At 55.6% G+C, this 10,124-nt stretch overlaps 2 protein-coding genes across 2 annotated transcripts in view; one reads left to right on the top strand and one right to left on the bottom strand.

Moving 5' to 3' along the window:
* The window catches only part of LOC115188874 (regulator of G-protein signaling 11-like), a 448,181-nt gene that overhangs the window by 356,310 nt on the left and 81,747 nt on the right, over positions 1-10,124 (top strand).
* Positions 1-10,124, bottom strand: part of LOC115188909 (regulator of G-protein signaling 11-like) — a 36,188-nt gene that overhangs the window by 14,950 nt on the left and 11,114 nt on the right. The window contains exons 3-4 of the mRNA XM_029747741.1: positions 10,005-10,055; positions 9,779-9,885 (exon numbers count right to left, since the gene is read on the bottom strand). Of these exons, the coding sequence (XP_029603601.1) occupies positions 9,779-9,885; positions 10,005-10,055 (158 nt within the window). The remainder of the gene's footprint in view (positions 1-9,778; positions 9,886-10,004; positions 10,056-10,124) is intronic.

Here is a 10,124-nt window from a genome sequence, read left to right as displayed (position 1 = left end):
GCTATCAGATCACAACCCACTGACATCCTTATCAGACCACAGCCCACTGACACCCCTATCAGACCACAGCCCACTGACACCCCTATCAGACCACAGTTAGCCCACTGACACCCCTATCAGACCACAGCCAGCCCACTGACACCCCTATCAGACCACAGTCAGTCCACTGACACCCTTATCAGACCACAATCAGCCCACTGACACCCCTATCAGATCACAGTCAGCCCACTGACACCCCTATCAGATCACAGCCCACTGACTCCCCTATCAGACCACAGTCAGCCCACTGACACCCCTATCAGACCACAGTCAGCCACTGACACCCCTATCAGATCACAGTCAGCCCACTGACACCCCTATCAGACCACAGTCAGCCCACTGACACCCCTATCAGACCATAGTCAGCCCATTGACACCCCTATCAGACCACAGCCCACTGACACCCCTTTCAGATCACAGTCAGCCACTGACACCCCTATCAGACCACAGCCCACTGACACCCCTATCAGACCACAGCTAGCCCACTGACACCCCTATCAGACCACAGTCAGCCCACTGACACCCCTATCAGACCACAGTCAGCCCACTGACACCCCTATTTGACCACAGCCAGCCCACTGACACCCCTAACAGACCACAGCCAGCCCACTGACACCCCTATCAGACCACAGCCAGCCCACTGACACCCTTATCAGACCACACCCAGCCCACTGACACCCCTATCAGACCACAGCCAGCCCATTGACACCCCTATCAGACCACAGCCCACTGACACCCCTATTAGACCACAGTCAGCCCACTGACACCCCTATCAGACCACAGCCAGCCACTGACACCCCTATCAGACCACAGCCAGCCCACTGACACCCCTATCAGACCACAGCGTACTGACACCCCTATCAGACAGCAACCCACTGACATCCTTATCAGACCACAGTCAGCCCACTGACACAACTATCAGACCACAGCCCACTGACACCCCTATCAGATCACAGTCAGCCCACTGACACACCTATCAGACCACAGTCAGCCCACTGACACCCCTATCAGACCACAACCCACTGACATCCTTATCAGACCACAATCAGCCCACTGACACCCCTATAAGACCACAGCCCACTGACACCGCTATCAGACCACAACCCACTGACATCCTTATCAGACCACAGTCAGCCCACTGACACCCCTATCAGACCACAGCCCACTGACACCCCTATCAGATCACAGTCAGCCCACTGACACCCCTATCAGACAACAGTCAGCCCACTGACACCGCTATCAGACCACTACCAGCCCACTGACACCCCTATCAGATCACAGTCTGCCCACTGACACCCCTATCAGACCACAGCCCACTGACACCCCTATCAGACCACAGCCCACTGACACCCCTATCAGACCACAGTCAGCCCACTGACACCCCTATCAGACCACAGTCAGCCCACTGACACCCCTATCAGACCACAGTTAGCCCACTGACACCCCTATCAGACCACAGTCAGCCCACTGACACCCCTATCAGATCACAGTCAGCCCACTGACACCCCTATCAGACCACAGTCAGCCCACTGACACCCCTATCAGACCACAGTCAGCCCACTGACACCCCTATCAGATCACAGCCCACTGACTCCCCTATCAGACCACAGTCAGCCCACTGACACCCCTATCATAACACAGTCAGCCCACTGACACCCCTATCAGACCACAACCCACTGACATCCTTATCAGACCACAATCAGCCCACTGACACCCCTATAAGACCACAGCCAACTGACACCGCTATCAGATCACAACCCACTGACATCCTTATCAGACCACAGCCCACTGACACCCCTATCAGACCACAGCCCACTGACACCCCTATCAGACCACAGTTTGCCCACTGACACCCCTATCAGACCACAGCCAGCCCACTGACACCCCTATCAGACCACAGTCAGTCCACTGACACCCTTATCAGACCACATTCAGCCTACTGACACCCCTATCAGATCACAGTCAGCCCACTGACACCCCTATCAGATCACAGCCCACTGACTCCCCTATCAGACCACAGTCAGCCCACTGACACCCCTATCAGACCACAGTCAGCCCACTGACACCCCTATCAGATCACAGTCAGCCCACTGACACCCCTATCAGACCACAGTCAGCCCACTGACACCCCTATCAGACCATAGTCAGCCCACTGACACCCCTATCAGACCACAGCCCACTGACACCCCTTTCAGATCACAGTCAGCCCACTGACACCCCTATCAGACCACAGCCCACTGACACCCCTATCAGACCACAGCTAGCCCACTGACACCCCTATCAGACCACAGTCAGCCCACTGACACCCCTATCAGACCACAGTCAGCCCACTGACACCCCTATCAGACCACAGCCCACTGACACCCCTATCAGATCACAGTCAGCCCACTGACACCCCTATCAGACCACAGCCCACTGACACCCCTATCAGACCACAGCCCACTGACACCCCTATCAGACCACAGCTAGCCCACTGACACCCCTATCAGACCACAGCCAGCCCACTGACACCCCTATCAGACCACAGTCAGCCCACTGACACCCCTATCAGACCACATTCAGCCTACTGACACCCCTATCAGACCACAGTCAGCCCACTGACACCCCTATCAGACCACAGCCCACTGACACCCCTATTTGACCACAGCCAGCCCACTGACACCCCTAACAGACCACAGCCAGCCCACTGACACCCCTATCAGACCACAGCCAGCCCACTGACACCCTTATCAGACCACACCCAGCCCACTGACACCCCTATCAGACCACAGCCAGCCCATTGACACCCCTATCAGACCACAGCACACTGACACCCCTATTAGACCACAGTCAGCCCACTGACACCCTTATCAGACCACAGCCAGCCACTGACACCCCTATCAGACCACAGTCAGCCCACTGACACCCCTATCAGACCACAGTCAGCCCACTGACACCCCTATCAGACCACAGTCAGTCCACTGACACCCTTATCAGACCACATTCAGCCTACTGACACCCCTATCAGATCACAGTCAGCCCACTGACACCCCTATCAGATCACAGCCCACTGACTCCCCTATCAGACCACAGTCAGCCCACTGACACCCCTATCAGACCACAGTCAGCCCACTGACACCCCTATCAGATCACAGTCAGCCCACTGACACCCCTATCAGACCACAGTCAGCCCACTGACACCCCTATCAGACCATAGTCAGCCCACTGACACCCCTATCAGACCACAGCCCACTGACACCCCTATCAGATCACAGTCAGCCCACTGACACCCCTATCAGACCACAGCCCACTGACACCCCTATCAGACCACAGCTAGCCCACTGACACCCCTATCAGACCACAGTCAGCCCACTGACACCCCTATCAGACCACAGTCAGCCCACTGACACCCCTATCAGACCACAGCCCACTGACACCCCTATCAGATCACAGTCAGCCCACTGACACCCCTATCAGACCACAGCCCACTGACACCCCTATCAGACCACAGCCCACTGACACCCCTATCAGACCACAGCTAGCCCACTGACACCCCTATCAGACCACAGCCAGCCCACTGACACCCCTATCAGACCACAGTCAGCCCACTGACACCCCTATCAGACCACATTCAGCCTACTGACACCCCTATCAGACCACAGTCAGCCCACTGACACCCCTATCAGACCACAGCCCACTGACACCCCTATCAGACCACAGCCAGCCCACTGACACCCCTATCAGACCACAGCCAGCCCACTGACACCCCTATCAGACCACAGCCAGCCCACTGACACCCTTATCAGACCACACCCAGCCCACTGACACCCCTATCAGACCACAGCCAGCCCATTGACACCCCTATCAGACCACAGCACACTGACACCCCTATTAGACCACAGTCAGCCCACTGACACCCTTATCAGACCACAGCCAGCCACTGACACCCCTATCAGACCACAGTCAGCCCACTGACACCCCTATCAGACCACAGCCCACTGACACCCCTATCAGATCACAGTCAGCCCACTGACACACCTATCAGACCACAGTCAGCCCACTGACACCCCTATCAGACCACAACCCACTGACATCCTTATCAGACCACAATCAGCCCACTGACACCCCTATAAGACCACAGCCCACTGACACCGCTATCAGACCACAACCCACTGACATCCTTATCAGACCACAGTCAGCCCACTGACACCCCTATCAGACCACAGCCCACTGACACCCCTATCAGATCACAGTCAGCCCACTGACACCCCTATCAGACAACAGTCAGCCCACTGACTCCGCTATCAGACCGCTACCAGCCCACTGACACCCCTATCAGATCACAGTCTGCCCACTGACACCCCTATCAGACCACAGCCCACTGACACCCCTATCAGACCACAGCCCACTGACACCCCTATCAGACCACAGTTAGCCTACTGACATCCCTATCGGACCACAGTCAGCCCACTGACACCCCTATCAGACCACAGCCCACTTACACCCCTATCAGACAACAGCTAGCCCACTGACACCCCTATCAGACCACAGCCAGCCCACTGACACCCCTATCAGACCACAGCCAGCCCACTGACACACCTATCAGACCACAGCCATCCCACTGACACCCCTATAAGACCACAGCCAGCCCACTGACACCCCTATCAGACCACAGCCCACTGACACCCCTATTAGACCACAGGCAGCCCACTGACACACCTATCATACAACAGCCAGCCACTGACACCCCTATCAGACCACATTCAGCCCACTGACACCCCTATCAAACCACAGTCAGCCCACTGACACCCCTATCAGACCACAGTCAGCCCACTGACACCCCTATCAGACCACAGCCTGCTGACTCCCCTATCAAACCACAGTCAGCCCACTGATACCCCTATCAGACCACAGTCAGCCCACTGACACCCCTATCAGACCACAGACAGCCCACTGACACCCCTATCAGATCACAGCCCACTGACTCCCCTATCAGACCACAGTCAGCCCACTGACACCCCTATCAGACCACAGTCAGCCCACTGACACCCCTATCAGACCACAGTCAGCCCACTGACACCCCTATCAGACAACAGCCCACTTACTCCCCTATCAGACCACAGTCAGCCCACTGACACCCCTGTCAAATCACAGTCAGCCCACTGACACCCCTATCAGACCACAGTCAGCCCACTGACACCCCTATCATATCACAGCCCACTGACTCCCCTATCAGACCACAGTCAGCCCACTGACACCCCTATCAGACCACAGTCAGCCCACTGACACCCCTATCAGACCACAGTCAGCCCACTGACAGCCCAATCAGACCACAGTCAGCCCACTGACACCCCTATCAGACCAAAGTCAGCCCAATGACACCCCTATCAGACCACAGCCCATTGACACCCCTATCAGACCACTACCAGCCCACTGACACCCCTATCAGATCACAGTCAGCCCACTGACACCCCTATCAGACCACAGCCCACTGACACCCCTATTAGACCACAGCCCACTGACTCCCCTATCAGACCACAGTCAGCCCACTGACACCCCTTTCAGACCATAGTCAGCCCATTGACACCCCTATCAGACCACAGTCAGCCCACTGACACCCCTATCAGATCACAGCCCACTGACTCCCCTTTCTGACCACAGTCAGCCCACTGACACCCCTATCAGATCACAGTCAGCCCACTGACACCCCTATCAGACCACAGTCAGCCCACTGACACCCCTATCAGACCACAGTCAGCCCACTGACACCCCTATCAGATCACAGCCGACTTACTCCCCTTTCTGACCACAGTCAGCCCACTGACACCCTTATCAGATCACAGTCAGCCCACTGACACCCCTATCAGACCACAGTCAGCCCACTGACACCCCTATCAGACCACAGTCTGCCCACTGACACCTCAATCAGACCACAGTCAGCTTACTGACACCCCTTTCAGATCACAGTCAGCCCACTGAAACCCCTATCAGACCACAGTCAGCCCACTGACACCCCTATCAGACCACAGTCAGCCCACTGACACCCCTATCAGATCACCGTCAGCCTACTGACACCCCTATCAGACCACAGCCCACTGACACCCCTATCAGACCACAGCCCACTGACACCCCTATCAGACCATAGTCAGCCCACTGACTCCCCTATCAGACCACAGTCAGCCAACTGACACAACTATCAGACCACAGTCAGCCCACTGACACCTCTATCAGACCACAGTCAGCCCACTGACAGCCCTATTAGACCACAGTCAGCCCAATGACACTAATATCAGACCACAGTCAGCCCAATGACACCCCTATCAGACCACAGCTCACTGATACCCCTATCAGACCACAGCCTACTGACACCCCTATCAGACCACAGTCAGCCCACTGACACCCCTATCAGACCACAGCTCACTGATACCCCTATCAGACCACAGCCTACTGACACCCCTATCAGACCACAGTCAGCCCACTGACACCCCTATCAGACCACAGTCAGCCCACTGACACCCCTATCAGATCACAGCCCAATGACTCCCCTTTCTGACCACAGTCAGCCCACTGACACCCTTATCAGATCACAGTCAGCCCACTGACACCCCTATCAGACCACAGTCAGCCCACTGACACCCCTATCAGACCACAGTCTGCCCACTGACACCTCAATCAGACCACAGTCAGCTTACTGACACCCCTTTCAGATCACAGTCAGCCCACTGAAACCCCTATCAGACCACAGTCAGCCCACTGACACCCCTATCAGACCACAGTCAGCCCACTGACACCCCTATCAGATCACCGTCAGCCTACTGACACCCCTATCAGACCACAGCCCACTGACACCCCTATCAGACCACAGCCCACTGACACCCCTATCAGACCATAGTCAGCCAACTGACACCCCTATCAGACCACAGTCAGCCCACTGACACCTCTATCAGACCACAGTCAGCCCACTGACAGCCCTATTAGACCACAGTCAGCCCAATGACACTCCTATCAGACCACAGTCAGCCCAATTACACCCCTATCAGACCACAGCTCACTGACACCCCTATCAGACCACAGCCTACTGACACCCCTATCAGACCACAGCCCACTGACACCCCTATCAGACCACAGTCAGCCCACTGACACCCCTATCAGACCACAGTCAGCCCACTGACACCCCTATCAGACCACAGCCCACTGACTCCCCTATCAGACCACAGTCAGCCCACTGACACCCCTGTCAGATCACAGTCAGCCCACTGACACCCCTATCAGACCACAGCCCACTGACTCCCCTATCAAACCACAGTCAGCCCACTGACACCCCTATCAGACCACAGTCAGCCCACTGACACCCCTATCAGACCACAGTCAGCCCACTGACACCCCTATCAGACCACAGTCAGCCCACTGACACCCCTATCAGACCACAGTCAGCCCACTGACACCCCTATCAGACCACAGCCCACTGACACCCCTATCAGACCACAGTCAGCCCACTGACACCCCTATCAGACCACAGTCAGCCCACTGACACCCCTATCAGATCACAGTCAGCCCACTGACACCCCTATCAGACCACAGCCCACTGACACCCCTATTAGACCACAGCCCACTGACACCCCTATCAGACCACAGTCAGCCCACTGACACCCTATAAGACCACAGTGAGCCCACTGACACCCCTATCAGACCACAGTCAGCCCACTGACACCCCTATCAGACCACAGTCAGCCCACTGACACCCCTATCAGATCACAGTCAGCCCACTGACACCCCTATCAGACCACAGTCAGCCCACTGACACCCCTATCAGATCACAGTCAGCCCACTGACACCCCTATCAGACCACAGACAGCCCACTGACACCCCTAACAGATCACAGTCTGCCCACTGACACCCCTAACAGATCACAGTCAGCCAACTGACACCCCTATCAGACCACAGTCAGCCCACTGACACCTCTATCAGACCACAGTCAGCCCACTGACAGCCCTATTAGACCACAGTCAGCCCAATGACACTCCTATCAGACCACAGTCAGCCCAATTACACCCCTATCAGACCACAGCTCACTGACACCCCTATCAGACCACAGCCTACTGACACCCCTATCAGACCACAGCCCACTGACACCCCCATCAGACCACAGTCAGCCCACTGACACCCCTATTAGACCACAGTCAGCCCACTGACACCCCTATCAGACCACAGCCCACTGACTCCCCTATCAGACCACAGTCAGCCCACTGACACCCCTGTCAGATCACAGTCAGCCCACTGACACCCCTATCAGACCACAGCCCACTGACTCCCCTATCAAACCACAGTCAGCCCACTGACACCCCTATCAGACCACAGTCAGCCCACTGACACCCCTATCAGACCACAGTCAGCCCACTGACACCCCTATCAGACCACAGTCAGCCCACTGACACCCCTATCAGACCACAGTCAGCCCACTGACACCCCTATCAGACCACAGCCCACTGACACCCCTATCAGACCACAGTCAGCCCACTGACACCCCTATCAGACCACAGTCAGCCCACTGACACCCCTATCAGATCACAGTCAGCCCACTGACACCCCTATCAGACCACAGCCCACTGACACCCCTATTAGACCACAGCCCACTGACACCCCTATCAGACCACAGTCAGCCCACTGACACCCTATCAGACCACAGTCAGCCCACTGACACCCCTATCAGACCACAGCCCACTGACTCCCCTTTCAGACCACAGTCAGCCCACTGACACACCTATCAGACCACATCCCACTGACACCCCTATCAGACCACAGTCAGCCCAGTGACACCCCTATCAGTTTACAGTCAGCCCACTGACACCCCTATCAGACCACAGTCAGCCCACTGCCACCCCTATCAGACCACAGTCAGCCCACTGACACCCCTATCAGATCACAGCCCACTGACACCCCTATCAGACCACAGCCCACTGACACCCCTATCAGACCACAGTCAGCCCACTGACACCCCTATCAGATCACAGCCGACTGACTCCCCTATCAGACCACATTCAGCCCACTGACACCCCTATCAGATCACAGTCAGCCCACTGACACCCCTATCAGACCACAGCCCACTGACACCCCTATCAGACCACACTCAGCCCACAGACACCCCTATCAGACCACAGTCAGCCCACTGACACCCCTATCAGACCACAGTCAGCCCACTGACACCCCTATCAGACCACAGCCCACTAACACCCTTGTCAGCCCACTGACACCCCTATCAGACCACAGTCAGCCCACTGACACCACTATCAGACTACAGTCAGCCCACTGACGCCCCTATCAGACCACAGCCCACTGACACCCCTATCAGACCACAGTCAGCCCACTGACACCCGTATCAGACCACAGCAGTCTACTTGAACAGAGAATTTCTCAGTGATGAGGCATCGAAGCCAAAGGAACTGAGTAATATTAAGAAATGCTATAGGTGGAAGGAAACTAGTGTGGAAACCTGCCAAAAAAACAATTAGGATGCATCAAATTCAATCCCTTTTAGACAACTTCCTGGACAAAACGTTCCACTGTAACAGTGAAGGTGTAAACTTGGCAGTAGAAAATCGGTGAGGATAGTCATCAGATCTCAGTAGTAGAGAGAGAGAGAGAGAGAGAGAGAAAGAGAGAGAGAGTGAGACAGAGAGACTGAGAGAGAGAGAGAGAGAGAGAGAGAGAGAGAGAGAGAGAGAGAGAGAGAAAGAGAGAGTTAGGGAGGTGTCTGTGTTACCTGGAAGCGGTAAGGAGAGCCATCAGATCTCAGTAGCAGAGAGCGCGGCTCCTTCAGAGGATAGATGTACCCATACTGCACCAGGAGTCCTCCCAGGTGGCGCGCCTCTACACACACACATTTCAAAGTGACATATTGCAGCTTTGAGATGAAGATATGGTATAAAACTAGAAATAGTGACAGGGGGATTTACATCCACAGTGAAATAAAGAAGAGCAGGACTCACCTTCCTCTGTTATATTGTACTTCTGAATCAGCCACTCGATGACGTCATTACCTGAAGAGAAAGAGACGTTAGCCCCCGTTTACACCCCGATCTAACATGCCTCCTTTGTCCTGATCTTGT

Source organism: Salmo trutta, unplaced genomic scaffold, assembly GCF_901001165.1.
Source record: "Salmo trutta unplaced genomic scaffold, fSalTru1.1, whole genome shotgun sequence".
Lineage (NCBI taxonomy): Eukaryota > Metazoa > Chordata > Actinopteri > Salmoniformes > Salmonidae > Salmo > Salmo trutta.
This window is presented reverse-complemented; position numbering and strand designations above follow the sequence as displayed.